Source organism: Seriola lalandi, unplaced genomic scaffold, assembly GCF_002814215.2.
Source record: "Seriola lalandi dorsalis isolate HSWRI2012SDOR001 ecotype SW California unplaced genomic scaffold, Sedor1 jcf7180002054682, whole genome shotgun sequence".
NCBI lineage: Eukaryota > Metazoa > Chordata > Actinopteri > Carangiformes > Carangidae > Seriola > Seriola lalandi.
Window position 1 is genome coordinate 684,122 of NW_019525235.1, and position 15,856 is coordinate 699,977.

At 43.1% G+C, this 15,856-nt stretch overlaps 2 protein-coding genes across 3 annotated transcripts; one reads left to right on the top strand and one right to left on the bottom strand.

The window, feature by feature from the left end:
- Positions 1-7,606: 7,606 nt before the first annotated feature.
- saxo4 (stabilizer of axonemal microtubules 4) lies at positions 7,607-12,443 on the top strand. Of its 2 annotated transcripts, XM_087178284.1 has the most exons (13): positions 7,607-7,715; positions 7,949-7,950; positions 8,043-8,190; positions 8,287-8,404; positions 8,835-8,997; positions 9,099-9,144; positions 9,358-9,458; positions 10,075-10,146; positions 10,243-10,329; positions 10,409-10,474; positions 10,588-10,682; positions 11,253-11,357; positions 11,452-12,443. In XM_087178284.1, the coding sequence occupies exons 1-13, from the start codon at positions 7,607-7,609 to the stop codon at positions 11,468-11,470; spliced, it is 1,131 nt and encodes a 376-aa protein (XP_087034410.1). In that variant the 3' UTR covers positions 11,471-12,443. The 2 variants fall into 2 exon arrangements, with proteins under 2 accessions (XP_087034410.1, XP_087034411.1); XM_087178285.1 differs by lacking the exons at positions 7,607-7,715; positions 7,949-7,950 and having other exon boundaries at positions 7,993-8,190; positions 8,281-8,404; positions 10,081-10,146.
- An 879-nt stretch (positions 12,444-13,322) lies between these two features.
- Positions 13,323-15,611, bottom strand: lrrc10b (leucine rich repeat containing 10B). The gene has a single exon (XM_023422386.2). The coding sequence runs from the start codon at positions 14,833-14,835 to the stop codon at positions 13,684-13,686; it is 1,152 nt and encodes a 383-aa protein (XP_023278154.1). The 5' UTR covers positions 14,836-15,611; the 3' UTR covers positions 13,323-13,683.
- Between the last annotated feature and the right edge of the window lie 245 nt (positions 15,612-15,856).

The window sequence follows — 15,856 nt, forward strand, 5'->3', positions numbered from 1 at the left end:
CACACACACACCTCCAGGAAATAGATGATGTAGCCTGTGTTATTTATGCCATAAAACATCTTTGTATTTTTATTACAACCAGCGTGTTCCCTGGCTGTGTGAGGGGATTGTTCACCTCCCTGTGGAGTCAATCTGCCCCGGTCGCTTGGCATCACATCTCACCCTGTCTGCTTATAGGCTTGGGGATTTACTGTAATGCCATTGTGTTCGACGGGATTGGCCCTGTACTGACACTGATGATGCCTTCCTCATTGAATTTGGAGTCACTATTGCTTTGCCGGAGGCCATGCGTGGGGATGGGCATGTATGTAGGAGGGAGTGGGAAGGACGTATACCTCCCGTCTGACCCTGTAAAGGGAATTCGCATGCTTGACAGTCTGACTCTTATTTGGGGTTAGACTCGTGATTAAGCACAACTGACTGCCGTGAACTCGCCACATAATAGGCCCGTCTCTTGCTTAGTCAGATATTTGTAAGAACTCTCAAACTCCAGCAAGAAAGCCCCAGTCTTAGTGTGAGAGCCAAACTATGAACCGCCATAGTGGAATTAAGGGGTTTTAATCATCAATATAAAGTGAGTGAGAATAAGCTTGATCTTTCCAAATGTCCAAAAGATGCCCTGTGCCTTCTCAAGAGACATAGCCCTCTGCTGCATCCAAAAATTAAAAAAACATGCACAGGGCTGTAGTCCAGCTATTTTCACTGCAGGTGTCTGTGCGCCCACTTCCCTATTTTCCATATGCCATAGCCTTACGTATCTGGCTGGGCCTGTGTACAGTGCAGGGATGGAGCTTATCAGTTTCATATGACTTTTCGGACTGTCCTCGCCTCAGACCCGATACGATACAGCAGATACTCCCAGCAGCCGTGTGCAGGAAGGACAGTGGATACAATCCTGTCTTCATTTGTAATACCATCCTCCTACTCCCTCTCACAGGGGTCACAAAATACACACACGCAAACAATCTGCCGTTTATTGATGCACTGAAAATAAATTCTGACTATTTTCCCTAAATCCAGATCCTTCAGAATATGTAATTGTCTTTCGTTGCTGGTTGTAAATAGACTTTGTGACTGAGTTAGAGCAGCCTCTAACTCCTGCCATAATGTGGACCTTGTTTTGATCAGGTAGGTAATAAGCAATACACTTAATTGATCTTTAACGCCATACTTTGAAATATTACTTACCGAGTCTGATTGAGACTCCTTTGCATTGAGGGATGTCGAGGGTAACACTCCTGTTTCTTCACCTCTTTTCTCAACTTGCCATGGCTCACCTCTTCAACAAAGAGCGCTCTAACTTAAAACACACAATTGTGATGTGTACAATCTAATTTAATGTATTTATTTATGTATTTTTGCCAACTTTGTATAGTGTATAAATATCTATAAATATATGAAAAATGACAGTACTGTATAGATTTTAGCTGCCTGGTAAGGTTAATAGTATATACTTGGTAGACTAAAAGAAAAAGCGTAGAGCTGTTCAAAAGCCAGTTACTGACAAAATGCTTTCTGTAAAACCCGGTGCCACTGGCTCTTTTTATATTCTAGGTTTCGTTTCTGGTTTATTTTTTTATTATAGCCAGTGGGATCCAAAGTGTGTGTTGTTCTTCTTTTTGTCCGTTTGTTAATCGGTTCGTTTGTTGTTTTTTCTTGACAAGACACAGCGAGGTTCTGGCAGCCAGGAGAGTGCAGTGGAACGCAGACTGGGACCCTGTGCAGTAGTGTGTGCGTGTGTGTGTGTGCGTGTTAGGTGTGTGTCCGTCCATGGTAGTGCTAGTGCTCTCTGTGCAGTGCCTCCTCCCCTCCTCCCTCCTCCCCTCCCCTCTCTGATGTAGTTTGTCATGTGACGCAGTGTGTGTTAAGGTGCAGGATGACTGTGTTTGCTGAAGCTGGCAGATGTCCTCTCTCTCTTTCTCTCACTCGCTCGCTCGCGCTCTCTGTGTCTCCCCATTTACACCCTGCTTCTTCATTACAACGCTTTGTTTTAATCCTCCACCGGGTATAGATTTCCACTTCCTCTGCTCGATTGTTCATTTACTCTCCCATTCAGCAGGTAATGCATACACCTACCAGTCTAATTGCCCAGTAATCCATGCTTTCTCATCTGTCTGTGATTCTTTGTCCATTAACAGCGCTCATCTGTCACCCACCCACATCACCGTAGAGCACCTTGTTTTTCTGCAGAGCTCTGTGGACCAGAGAATGATTTAGCACAAAAAAAGAGAGGATTCATGCAACTCATCCCTGGTCATACCTTCATGGTTTTCCCTTTTGCGATGTTGTGCTGCTTCCCTCCTCTCGTTACAGACTCTGAGGAGAAGGGCAGCTGCTAGCTCAGCACACAGAAACACAAAGCAGCCATATTCAAAAGTCAAGCACAGACCTGTGACTCAAATCTATGTTGTGGTGGCTTCACTGCCGCCCCGTTTGTAGCAAGAGCAAGAGAATAGCCTTAAAGATTGGACCAACTACACAAAAGAAGTAGTGGGATATGTGCATTTGTAGTGGAATATTATTACCTTCCCTTTCCCACACCAGATTTATTACTCAGTATTCCGATGTGTTGCTTGGTTGCTCTGTACATATCTGTGTAGTGCTTCTGTTGATGTCCCTGTATTAGGATAGTAACGGGTTCTTACTGGGCGGCCTCCGCAGACGTCCTCTCCCTCCTGCCTCGTCTCATTTCCTCCAAAACTTCAAACATTCCATTTGAATCTCAAGTGAGCGACATTTTAAAGTTGATTAGACCTCACGCTGCCTGGGAGTAAAACAGCAGAAGGACTGAACCACAGACATTTCCACTGGAGCCATGATAATAACCAAGACGTCTTGTCTGTGCTCACGTCCCTCTGAGAAATCACAAACCCGCAACTGACAGCACACTCAGCATAAAGACCCTCGCACGCGCCCCTTTGCTCCTCCAGACCCGCCTCCGCGCCGACTGCACCTGGCTCTGAGAGGTCAATGGGTCAACGACTGGTTTGAGGAGCCACTGACCTCCCGGGGGGGAGAGAAGGGTGAGGTAGGTGAGGAGGTGGGAGAGCCCTGGGAGGTGGCAGAGAGGCGTGTCTCTGTGGGTCACATCCTGGGTCAGGAGGGAAGGGAGCGAGGGCGTCTCGAGGTCAAACCCAGTAGCACTTTGGTTGTGCGTTCCATGTTTTTTTAGCCTCTCCTGTTTTTTGGCCGAGCGGACTGTGATCTTACTGATTGATTTTCTCGTTCTCCTCCACCCATCAGTGTTACAGAGTGTGTTGGGTGGACGGAGCCATGGAGCTGAGCTCTGATTTTGTTCCATATTAAAGAATCATTTTTACTACATCTGTGTCCAGAGACTCATTGATCCTCCTGTGTTTTTCCTCTTTTTGTAAGGTTACTGACACTGGAGGTACAATACATGGCCAAAGGTCTGTGGATAACCAAACATTACACCTGTGTGTGTGTGTGTGTGTGTGTGTGTGTGTGTGTGTGTGTGTGTGTGTGTGTGTGTGTGTGTGTGTGAGAGAGAGATTGTTTAACATCTCATTCCAAAACCAGCATGATGCTGTAGTTGGAACAATTAGTAGAATAATTGATTCGTTGAAAGAAAAAAAGACCTGATCTGCAACAGTTTAAATAATTGATTCTGTCGGTCAGTCCACCATTTGAACTTAAATTTTGAAAAGATGTTCATGGTCCCTCGAGGGTGAATCCAAGTCATTAGGATTTTTCTGTGATCCCCGATTTTACCTCCACCATATAGTTTGAACGAAATATTTTGTTGTTTGTTTTATGGCCATTTACTTGAAAGCCTAATCACACTCCCATCAGCCTCAGCTGCACTTTGTGTTTAGTGCTAAGTGGCAAACGTTAACATGGTAACACACTAAACAAAGGTAGTAAACATGCTAAGAAGTCTACTTGCTAAACATCAGCATGTTAGCATTGTCATTGTGAGAATGTTAGCATGCTGACATTAGCAGTTAGCTTGAAGCACCGCTTGTGTGGTTGCAGAAATTTAGTGTCGTTTAAGCAAAAATAGTTCCAGTTTGTCAAATGTGTGTCATCACTGGCTTTCTTTCTTTTATTTTATAGTAAACCGAGTCATGTTTGGGTTTTGAGCTGTTGAGCAGAAAAAATAAATCATTTAACTATTTCAACTTGAAGCTTTCCAAAAGATTGGAGGCTGCTGGGATTCGCAGTCTGGTTCATCCACTCCAAGCTTTGAAAACCATTTCTTTGTGGACCTCATCCTGTGCATGGGTGCATTGTCATGTTGGAACAGGAAAGAGCTGCCCTCTGCTGTGCTGTATGCATCTATATGCTGCAACATCACTGTGTATGCTGTAGCATTAAGATTCCAATAAATTGAAAGCACAGAGACCATCAGCCCCAGAGCAAAATGTCTTCAGCAGAGGCCACAAACTTGTAGCAGCACAGTGTTTTTGTGTCCTGATTTTTTCTTGAAGTGCAATTGCGGTGAAATTAAACAGCAATATAAATAATTAGAAACTGTAATGACACCATTCCAATTTAACATGTACCATCATTTGGTGATAAAGGTAGCAATTTGCAAAGGTTGTGTTTGCCTTTGAGAGCAATTAAAAATGTATAGTGGAAAGCATCTGCTCTGAGCTCCACATTAGTCAGCATGAAGATAAATGAATCAAACGGCTACATGCTACAGTCTGAAGGAATCTTTCATCCCATTTTGAAGGATGATGACAGATTTCTCGTGTAGTTTAATTAGCTCCTGCATTGTTCATACAGTTTGGCTCACTTCTGAAATCACACACTTAGTTATGCTGTGTTAGCTCAGTGTTGCAGGTTCAATCCATCAAATATGCATCTGCATAAACACTCAAAGGCATTTTTTTGCAACATCAACATAATAGTGAAATAGGTTGTTTTTCTTGAATTTCATCTCTTTCTCATCGAGATACAGGATAACCTTTCTTCTACATGTCAGGAAATGTCTTCTTTTATACCTGAATCCCCCTCTGCTCATCACAGTCTGCCTCCTTAGCAATACATGCACCAAAGATGACTTAAACTCCATATGGAAAAAGATGACAATGCAATCTACTCCAAACCGTCCATGCCAGATTTTCCTATTAAGTACAGAAGTCAAAAAGGAAGCAGTAAGGCGATAAGACTGAGAACAGTGAGGCGGTGAAGCAGAGAGAGCACCTCTGAGACCTGACACATAAAGAAGGGTCTTAGCGCCTGAGCTGTCTCTTTATGTCTCTCTAAATATTAATTCCATGCTGTTCTATGGCAGACAGAAACAGGTTATTGAATCGACAGAGAAACCGTCGAGATTCTCCTCCCAGAGCATCAGAGGCAGAACTGGGCAGGAAACACAGACGAGCACTGAGCCAGCCGAGCTCCTGCAGACAGGGGCCGAGGTTTCGTCCCTCCCTGAACTACAGCAGACGGCTGCGGGCAAACCAAGCGCATCAACTCAACGGGAGACCCTCGCTTGCATCACCTCCATCTATTTTTAGAACCACTGCACCCACCTTTTTTCATCTTTTAAGCTCCCTCTGTAAGTGCTATCTCAAGTGCAAACTGTTGCAGAAGGTGAAAGATTTTTTTATATGTATATTTTTAGGATCTTTGTCATTTTGAATAAGAATGTGGCCTGTAGCTGAGCCTGGCTGCAGCACAGTCATTTTCTATGTGAATTATGCAGATGCAGAACAAGCACTGTGTTGCAGAGATGAACAATCAGAAGAGAGCTGAGAGTCTGCAGGTTTTCATTTCAAACAGAGTACAGCAGGTGCTTCCACTGATCACTTCCTGTCTGACTCTCAGGCTGAAGTTGTTCTAATAAGTGAAATCATCTGGTGTAATCTTTGACTGGAATGAAAATCGGCGCCTGGTCTATTCTTGCTGTATGGATCCCTGTGAATTTATAATTAGAAATGCCAATAATGCGCACATTGTGTTTAAGAGAAAGGAAGCAGGAAATGAGACTGTCAGTTTCAATGATGCAGGCGTTTCCCTGTAGTTATTTTTTGGAGGAGATAATGAACAGTTCCAGGCTTGGCACAACAGTATGTCAAGCAAGAAAGACTGTGGAACGGCAACACAAGCAACAGCTTGGTAAAGATAGGCTCTGCACACTGCCAGCGTTGGACAGATGGAGGGAAGAAAGGGAGCAAGGAGAGATATTGCAGAGGTGAAGAAGCAGTGTGAATCCAAGGAAATGAGATGAAAAGAGAAGGATTAAGAAGTGAGAATTAAAGGAACGGTGTGGAAACGATGTGACTGTTATGCATTTTCAGATTTAGTGATCCAAAGGTTGATCAGTTACATTTTATACATGTCATTCAGAGACCCACCCAATGATGAAATGGTGAAGAAAATCATGTCTGAGGAGCATGTGGGATCTGTAATATAAGGCAGAGGTAGTTTTAGACAGAGATCACACTGTTTTACCTTTTTTTTATTTAACACAAAAGTCCTCCTCCTGGGGGGTTAATTAGTAAGAGTATGTGTGCTTGTCTGTGTCTGGAAAAATAACACTGATGTCCTAAATACACCAGCAGGTGAGTGTCCACTGGATTAAACTGAGAGGCTCATCATGTAAATGTGCATGTGCAGATGTATAGATGGTGTTCGGACATTTTCTCCTGCTAACAGCGGCGGATGATAACTCCCTGTCTCGCATGGACATTGTTATCAAGATGCCATGCAAATTTCAAGCCATCCATCATTTTTACATAACCTTACATCTTTTCTGGGCTTGACTACAGTCGGGGCCACTGTGGCATCACACTGCCATCCAGTGGACATGTGCAGTAGCTGTTCAGGCTTGAGCTGTGCATCCTGATCGTTAAGAGTCGATGAGCTCCAGGCGGAGAGAAATTCACCTTACAGCAGCACAAACCTCAGGTCAATTTTACATTTACAATTTTACAATCTGCACCATATACACCACACTCTACCCTCAAAACGGATAAAATTATTTGAATGACAAACACATGGTTGAAATATACACAGTACACCATAATAGTTACGCTTTACTTTAACCCCTGTGTTTATAAGCAGTATATAACCATTTTAAAATGCAGCTATAAGCAGAAATTAGGATATTTCTAGGTGTCTAAGTTATTCTCATTCGATTAAAATGTACTTTTTCTTAAAGTCCTTCAAAACAAATTCTATGTACTGTATACTATTTAGGTAGAGGTGATCATTAAATTAATCTGGACTTTATTTTTCTCTCTTTAAATTTTTTTTTTTTTTTACCTGTGTCTTTGATTTTAACCAGTAAAAATAAACCTCAAACTCAAATAACATCCACTTAAAAAAGCACATTTGGAAAATTGGAAAAGATCATCTGATCACATAATATATTCTAAATAAAAAAACACAGATATTGTTCATATGCAATGGTTTGCTGTGTCATTTGTTTTTTAAAAAAGCATCTGAATGTTATATAATGTTTAAACTGCTGACAGTGGGAATCTTACAGTTTTCCCTGCTGCAACATTAAATAACAAGCACATGACAGGACACGTGTTAAAGAAATAAAGCACAGACCCTGATATACAGTAGAAACATTATTAAACTGTAGGCAGCCAACCTCTCACTCTGGACTCATTCTTCAGCTATAATGTTCTGCCCTTGTGCTGAATCACCTAGCAACAGAGACCTGTTTACCTACAAAACCCCCACAACACAGAGAGGTGAGCAAACAGCCCAGAGTTGCAGGTACGTCTCAAGTGAAGCTTTCCCTTGCTTTGGCAGATCCTGTTTTTTCTGGGGTAAGTTATATCTGCTGTAAACACAAATAGCTGTAACTGTACTGCAGTGGTGCTGTTACTCAGAAATTCCCTCCTCACTCAAACAGCACTTAATAAAAGGAGCACTTATTGCATTATTTCCTATAGGTGCTGTAATTGTGTTTTCACAGAGCTTTGAGTTTGGTTGGCTTCAGTCCAACCTAAAAACAAAGGAGTTACACTTTACTTGCTGTTTTTATTTTGTGGTTACAGCAGTGCACACAGGCCCTGAGGATTTCTGCTATCCATCACTGTTGTCACTGACAGTTTCCATTACAGCAGTCTCAGATGGCTGAGCCGAGGAGGACAGTCACGGCGACTGTTGGAGCAACAGGCAGCTGGGGAGGACTGACCAGTGACACACTCAAAGTCTATAAAACTTCTTACAGGGCGTCATATGGGGAGAGGGCGCGAGGTGAGAGAGGAAAAGTTTTGTTACGCATGAATCTTTAGAGTCAAACAGCTTTTATCGTATAGATTAGGATTCTGATGATCAATGTTTTAGACACAGGCAGAATGAACCTCTCTTCACACCTCAGCCGTGTCAATGAGACAGGCTACACAGCAAACCAGAGACCAGCTATATATTACAGGCCCAGTCTGGACCAAACCGACAACCCCCAGTTTGGGTGAGTGGTCGTAGAAGGCGAGAACTGGTTCCCTACAGACTTTGACTATAACAATTACATTTAAATGATCTCAAAGTCTCAGTTGGCATTACCACACTAACATTATTAGCTTTGTCCTTTGGTTCAGTTAGCTACATAAAGGTTACAGCACTTACTGGATTTAAATATTAAGTAACCACTGATCTCAAAAATTGGTGATGTCAATTAAACCCAGTTTGTAGAAATGATTAAAATCAGCTCTGTGGATTTGCCTCCGTTCAGGTGCAACAGAGGTGAATCAAGTTTTGCTTGTTGTGCTCAGTGCGTTGAAAAACTGGATTCACACATTTCTACAGGCTGGTCCCTTCACTGATTCAGTTAAAGCAAATAGCCTGACTGTGATTAGCTCCAAGTGTTACCTCAAACTCGGGTGTGTTGTTTCTGTCTACAGACTGCTGTTATCTGACAGTTTGATGTCTCAAACCAAACGGCATTACCAGCCCCACATCCGCTCTGATTGTTCAGGGTCTTTGCCAAACCTCATTAACAGATCCAGAGACAGCGGCTTCTGTTATCTGAGGAGTCACCCAAGAACAGTGGCTGCCGAGGAGAAGGTAGGACGTAATAACAAATACACTTGGGAGACGTTGAAGAGTGTCACATATGTCATATATACTGAAAAGTAAATTTCTCATCATCCAATTTGTTTCTTCAGACAGAGTACCAAAGACTGTTTGGGCCTCATCGCCTCACGCCAGCAGGTAAAAGAAAGCTTGAAAATGTTGAGACTTAAAGTCCAAGTTTATGTGAAGTTTAGGTTTAAAGACAAGAGAAACAGGAACAGATGGTCTAGAAAAGAGAATCACAAGACAAAGCACCAGTTTGTGAAACTACATTACAGGCTGCTGTTTCATAATAAAATAAATAAAGACTTCTTATAAGTTTTTGTTGCATTTCCACTGTTGCTCTTCCAGTTTCCCAAAACCATGTGACTATAGGTCCTAAAGGAGAGACTGGTTTCACTGAGGGGACGGAGCTTCAGCTTAACACCTTTCAGGAGAAAAACAGCAGCATGGTGAGTATTGTTCATTGAGGGTAAGACTGATTGTATTCTATATTTTATATTTCTTTATTCACATTTTCTTATTGTCAATGAATCCCATGAAAAGATCAAAACTAACAATCAACTGATCCTTTGAATTAGTAAAGGTTGATACAGTCTCTGTGACACTGGGTGACGTATTCCTTAACTGTAATGACCCTGGGGAGGGGAGTTTATTTTAAGTCAATGTCACATACATCGTCCTGCTGCTGTTAATATTCTGCCAGAGCACAAATATTCACCAACAACTGCACTATTTACCCCCGTTTGAGTAACGTGTGCTTCTAATCACAGTGCACAGATGTTTCAGGAAACGGTTCTTTAAAATAAAGTCTGCAGACATTTGCTCTCAGTTTTTAAAGATTTAAATCTTCAATATGAACAAATGATCTCAAGCGCAGCAGCAGCAGCAGCAGCAGTGGGGAAGATGGAAATTTTTTGAAAGACAGACAAACTTGATGGTTTGTTTTGGCTTTTCATGGGGTTTATTGACAATAAATAAAAATACAGACTGTTGCTAACCTCGTCCTTTAATTATCACTATTTAAAATGAAACCAACTGTTTCTTATTTGTCTTTGCAAACTTCAGGTTCAGGTTGAACCTCCTCAGACTCACAGCTCAGTGATGAAAAACGACTTCTTGCGACCGTCATTTCTGCAGGTTGATGCACAGTACCCTCCGACTCTGCCTTCTCCTTTAAAGTCGTCATTTCATTATGTGTAAAACTGACAGTGTCCTTGTGTGCTTGTGTTTGAGGGCACCGAGGCGATACCGGGCCTGCGCAGCCATTCTTGTCGAGAAACAGGATACACTCGAGGTGACATCGCTCCCTTGGCCTGCCCAGTGAGTACTGACCCCCTCCTCGCCAGCTGTAGTAGATTTAGATTTTATCACTTTAACAGCTTTCCCTCTGCTCTTCTAGAGCTCCCTTCTGCCATCACCCCAGACTAAAAGTAATGCACCGACTGAGAAGACCATTGGAAAAAAGGTTAAATATTTCTATCTCATAGTCTTTCTTCTTTTAATAAAAATGACTTCTATGTTTGGAGCTGTTATTTGGACTGTTGAGTGTTGTTGTGTTCACTCTGTTGTGTTTTTTAGGAGCCCACAGGGTCTCTTCTAAATGCTCTGAACAACCAGCCTTTCCCTAATACACCTTTTGATTGGTCACACTTCACGACACATTATAAGAACAAGTAAGTGTGTTTGGTATTTAGATCCTTCACTTAAGTGGCAAAACCAAACTTTGATGATACCCCATTGAAATAAAAGGCCTGAATTGAAAATAGTACCAATAAATGTACATATGAAACCTATTAGAAGTGGGAACTATTTTATATATCAACATATATGTCTCTTCCATATAAATCTGTATGTTTATGTATGTATGCTTATGTTGTAGACACGTTACGTACATATATATCCATCCCAAAGCCTGTCACTATATGTTGATATCATATACAGTAGAGTCCAAAAGTCTGATGCCAGTTTCCCAGGATGTGAAGAAAGACATGTCTAAAATTATTAAGAGAACCGTATATTTAATATTTGAATAAACTTGCATCTAACATAGACATTTTTTGATATATGTGCATATACAGTTTTTACTATGGGTATTTCATATGTTATAAACGTGTATCATATATCCAGAGGATGTATATGCCTTTCAGCTAATTCAGACTATGTATGTTGCACTGTTGCATATATCATTCAAACACCTGTTGAACTGACAAATATCCAGTTTAAAACTTTGTTTTTCTTTTCAGGTTCTGTCATGATGCTGATTTAGAAAAGCTGAGATGCGGCCACACCGGTGCAGGAGTCATCACTGCAAAAATGCACAACGGCTACAATCGTCGGGACATGGACAGGTACACACACATGTTGAACAAATCACTACACATCACAAGTCCCGTCATGCTTATGTTTTTCCTTTGACTTACATGACCCCTTTTTATTCCACAGGTTCATCTTTAGGGGCTAAATCTTCACACACCTGAGATGTTAACTTCACGGCTGGCAACTCATCACAAAAATTAAATTGTGGGTTTCTTCTCAACACATTACTACCTACATGGGTATTTATTTTCTCATAAAAACTGTGGTTTTGTGAGGAAGAACGGTTGCAGTATTACATTTCCTTATAATCAAATTTTGAAAACCTTGATCACCCCCACGTCTGTGTTGTTTTACAATAGTCCTGTCAAAAAAAACGGCTAATTTTCATCTCTTTGGGAAGTCCTTTTTGTGTGAGTTGAAAAGCTGCCAGTCAGACAATTGTGTGAAGTAAGCGGTGTGAAAGCCAAAGAGGGAGTGAAGGCGTTGAAGCACTGTCTTTAACCGCCTCTCTGTCACTGACCTACAGAGAATGAGAGGAGTGTAAACCAATGAGCAAAATAATTACACTCAGACTGAGTGTGGCACTGATTCCTGTGGACGTCTGTGCTGTGTCAGACTGTTTTGCCACCCACAGCCATGGAAGGAGCAGCCGAGCACGGACCGAGGAGGAGGATCGAGTTTCCACCACCGTCACATTATGTGTCATTTACTGCAGCTCCATACAGTACGCACACATACTGTGAGCCGACTGTCTGAAACTGCAGTGGCTTTACATCACACACAAAAGTCACATAAACTAGATTGTGTCGAAACAAGAGACACATAAAACCACACTGAGGGTCTGCAGAGAATTGTTGGTGTCAGAATAAGAATAGTTAGTAGATCAAGTTTAATTAGCTGAATATATGAGGTGAATAGTGAAATAATAAACTTTATGGAAGTTTTAGTCATGCTCGTGGCTCTAGGGATGAGAATGTGGAGTCTTTGGTGCGGACTGAAATATTTCAGCAACCAAATTCATGGTCTCAAGCGGATGAATCCTAATCACTTTGATGATCGTATGCTCAACTTTCCACTGATTTCTACTCAAAAGACCAAACAATCAATCAATAATGAAAATAACTTACAGTCCTTGGTATGTCACTGATACCCTTACATGTATGTAATAAATACTGTATGGTTTCATGTGTAATCGGGGCAATGTTGTGTGTCAATTTTTGGAAATATAAAGAGAAGCAATCATCAGTTTGAGTCTGTTTCCCCAACACTGACACACAGGAGCAGGGAGACACGCTGCCACACGAGACCGAACATAAATATTTGAGCGTGGGGATAAATATTTCACTCATTCAATTAGATGTGAGAAAAAGATATGTGGAACGAAAGAGGATTGGATTACATACGAGCCCCACATGAATAATGAGTACAGAGATGAGAGGAGGACAAGGCCCGGGCCTGCTTCATGTTCGAGCTGGAGCTACAAAAGGTGTAGTCACTGACAAAAAGGAGTATACAAAGGTCATGATGGACTCTGACCTGCAGAGGGCTTCAGCTTTTTGAAAAATGTTTTTTTCAATGTGAATAATTATTCTTTTGTCCATGCATTTCATGTGTGGAGCCTCCCTATGGACATACCTTTTATGGTGAGGCACCCCAGCTATTCATCGCTGCAATAATCCAGCTTGTCTCCCTCTCTCTCTTGGCACTGACGCTTACAGGTCTGCTTACACAACACTGACAAGGTTTAGGGGGTTGTGTTTAGCATGGCATAAATTCTTTGTGAATCTAAATCCAATACACACATTTACATGTGCGCACGGCCTGAGCTGTAAAAATAGCGACGAGGCGAGAGCTGAGCTGCACTGGCAAGCACATAAAACAGACGCTGACCATGAGGTGTGGAAATACTACAGTGTGTCAGTCAGGTAAACAGAAGCTGCTGCTTTTACTGGTTCTGAATTCAGAAATATCTCAACATGAATGACTGACAGACTTCATCAAAGGAGTTAATATTTAATCATGGAAGACTTGGTCTCCTGTGTACACTCAGAGGACAACGCTAATTTAAAACAGCCATAAACACTGAATACACACACTCACTCCACCTGAGACCTGCTCTGATTTGGTAATTTCCAGCTGATTGAGATGTCACAGGTGCTGTCAGTTTATAGGATCATAATGCCCAGCTTTATTTTCACAGTTAACAACGGATTAGAAATTAGCAGCGCAGCTAAGACAGTCCCACACTCGTCCTGTGTCAGCTTCTTTAAAATACTCTATTTGCAGATTTTCTTTCATCCGCCTCCACCTGCCTGCAGATCCTCTGAAGGTATGAGGGGTTTTTCATGCCCTTTCATCCTATCTCCCCATGTCCTCCAGATGCTCGTACTCATAGTCCATCTGAACCCTTTCGTACTCCAGATCCTCGCCCTCGTAGTCAAACCCCTCTCCTTCACATATAAGCTCCTCAGTCTCATAATCAATGCCCTCTTCATCATATTCAAGCTCGGCACCATCGTACTCCCCTTCCACCTCCTCCCCCTTAACCAGGAACTCTTCCTCTTTAACATCTGCGTTGTCTATGGTCACTGCAGCTTGTTTTGAGCTGCTGTTCTTCAGAATGCCGTGAATCACCGGCTCCTCTCCTGCCAGAGCTAACTCCTCAGCCTCTTTCTCTGCGGCCTTTCGTCGCCTCTCCTTCTTGGCCTCACGCTCCTCCAAGAACTCTGCGGCCCCTTCCCCGACTATCAGCGCCTCCTCACCCACGTTAGGAGGGTCTTTGACCGGGTTATGGTCGTAGGAGAACAGACGCAAGGCATGGAGACGCTTCAGACTGGGAAACTCTGATATCTTGTTGCGGTCCAGGTCTAAGATCTCCAAGTTCTCCATGCGCAGCAAGACTTTGGGAAAGGTATCAAAGCGGTTTCCATAGAGCCATAATCCCCTCAGAGCCTCCATACGCCACAGGTCAGGAGGCAGCGTCTTCAGCCGGTTGTCCCCGATCTGAAGGGACTTGAGGTGGGGCAGGTCGTACAGTACCCGTGGAAATCTATGGAAGTAGTTGCTCTCCACCCAGAGGCAGCGCAGACTCTGCAGGTTCCTCAGCTCAGGTGGGAGGGTCATCAACCGGTTGCTGCCCAGGTAGAGGCGAGTGAGGTTAGTGAGCTGGCAGACGGCCATGGGAACATCTTCCAGCTTGTTGAAGTCAAGGGCGAGTATCCGCAGACCCGGCAGCTGGGAGAGGCTGTCCGGCAGAGTGCGCAGGCTGTTACCGCAAACATACAGCTTCTCCAGGTGCATCAGTCCACAAACACGCAACGGTAACCTCTTGAATTTACGGTAGCTCAAGTCCAGCACAGGGTCTCCACTTTCCAGCAACTCCTCCACCCCAAGTGGAAGCTCGACCTCCACTTCCTCCTCTTTCTTCTTCTCTGTGATTTCTGCCTCCTCGCCATCCTTTCCCCCCTCCTCTTCTTCTTCTCCCTCTCCCTTCCTGGAGGAGTTGCCCATGCTGTGGCCTGCAGCCCCTGACTCCTTATGTGAGTCAGGACAGACTCATTTGATGCTGTACTCTCTGTGACAAGTTAACCCTCTGCCTGGGAGCTGCTGTTGTTTTGTGGTTGAACCCACTGGCTGCAAACAGCATCATGGTCCGGGCCAATTAACACTCTTGCAGCCATGCCACCGCAGTGTGTCAGGTTTGTCTCTGTGCCTTCATCTAGTGCTTCATCATAAAAACACCAGTGGAAAATGTCTAACAGAGTCTGGAGTAATAATAATGATAGTAGTAATAGTAGTAATAATAGTAGTGGTAGTAGTAGTAATAATAATAGTAGTAATGTAGCTGGTAGTTTAGCTCAACAAAGTACAGCTGAATTTTGATCTGAAATTGAATTCTTGCAGTCCTTACCCCTTCCTCTCCTCTTTAACCTCCGCGAGGCTTTTAAAAGAAAGAGAACGCGCAGCTTTGAGATGACCTGTTCACGTGATCCGGTCTCTCTATCAGAGCAGGAGAAAAAAAAAAGTGCCACTTTAGGACACTAAACAGTCAGCTTACTGCCGCTCTTCCTGCCGGCTGTCGGTGCAGGAGTCCACAGTGTGTGCGCAGCGGAGTGACCTGGCCGGCGGCAAAGAAAAACAGTTAATGGAAGTCTGTCCACTAGTTAATGCGGCTGCTGCCCATTAGAGGCCGAGCTCTCCCGGAGTTGTGATCCGCGCTGGAGACAGAGACTGCAACGTTTTGAAAAAGTGAATGTCGAGTGACTGAGAGACTCTGCTCCTGATGTTGGCTGCTTCTCTCCATCAGTGTGAAGGTTTACATTCAACTGAGCCCTCCCTCCCAGACTCCTCTGTAACCGGAACAAGGGGACATTCACATCACATGGTCAGTGTGTGTGTGTGTGTGTGTGTGTGTGTGTGTGTGTGTGTGTGTGTGTTAGGGAAGTAGTCTATTAAAAAAAATCTCTCCTATCTCTTGCATGTTTTTAGACGTTTTTTTTAAATAGAAAACCGCAACAGTCTCAAGGTTGAA

What these genes read in the sequence shown, in the direction of transcription:
- saxo4 (XM_087178284.1), top strand. Translation starts at nt 7,607, where the DNA reads ATGTTCTGCCCTTGTGCTGAATCACCTAGCAACAGAGACCTGTTTACC. An exon ending in ATATGGGGAGAGGGCGCGAG is followed by an intron (nt 8,191 to 8,286) that starts GTGAGAGAGGAA and finishes TTTTAGACACAG; the next exon opens with GCAGAATGAACCTCTCTTCA. An exon ending in CAGTGGCTGCCGAGGAGAAG is followed by an intron (nt 8,998 to 9,098) that starts GTAGGACGTAAT and finishes TTGTTTCTTCAG; the next exon opens with ACAGAGTACCAAAGACTGTT.
- lrrc10b (XM_023422386.2), bottom strand. Translation starts at nt 14,835, where the DNA reads ATGGGCAACTCCTCCAGGAAGGGAGAGGGAGAAGAAGAAGAGGAGGGG.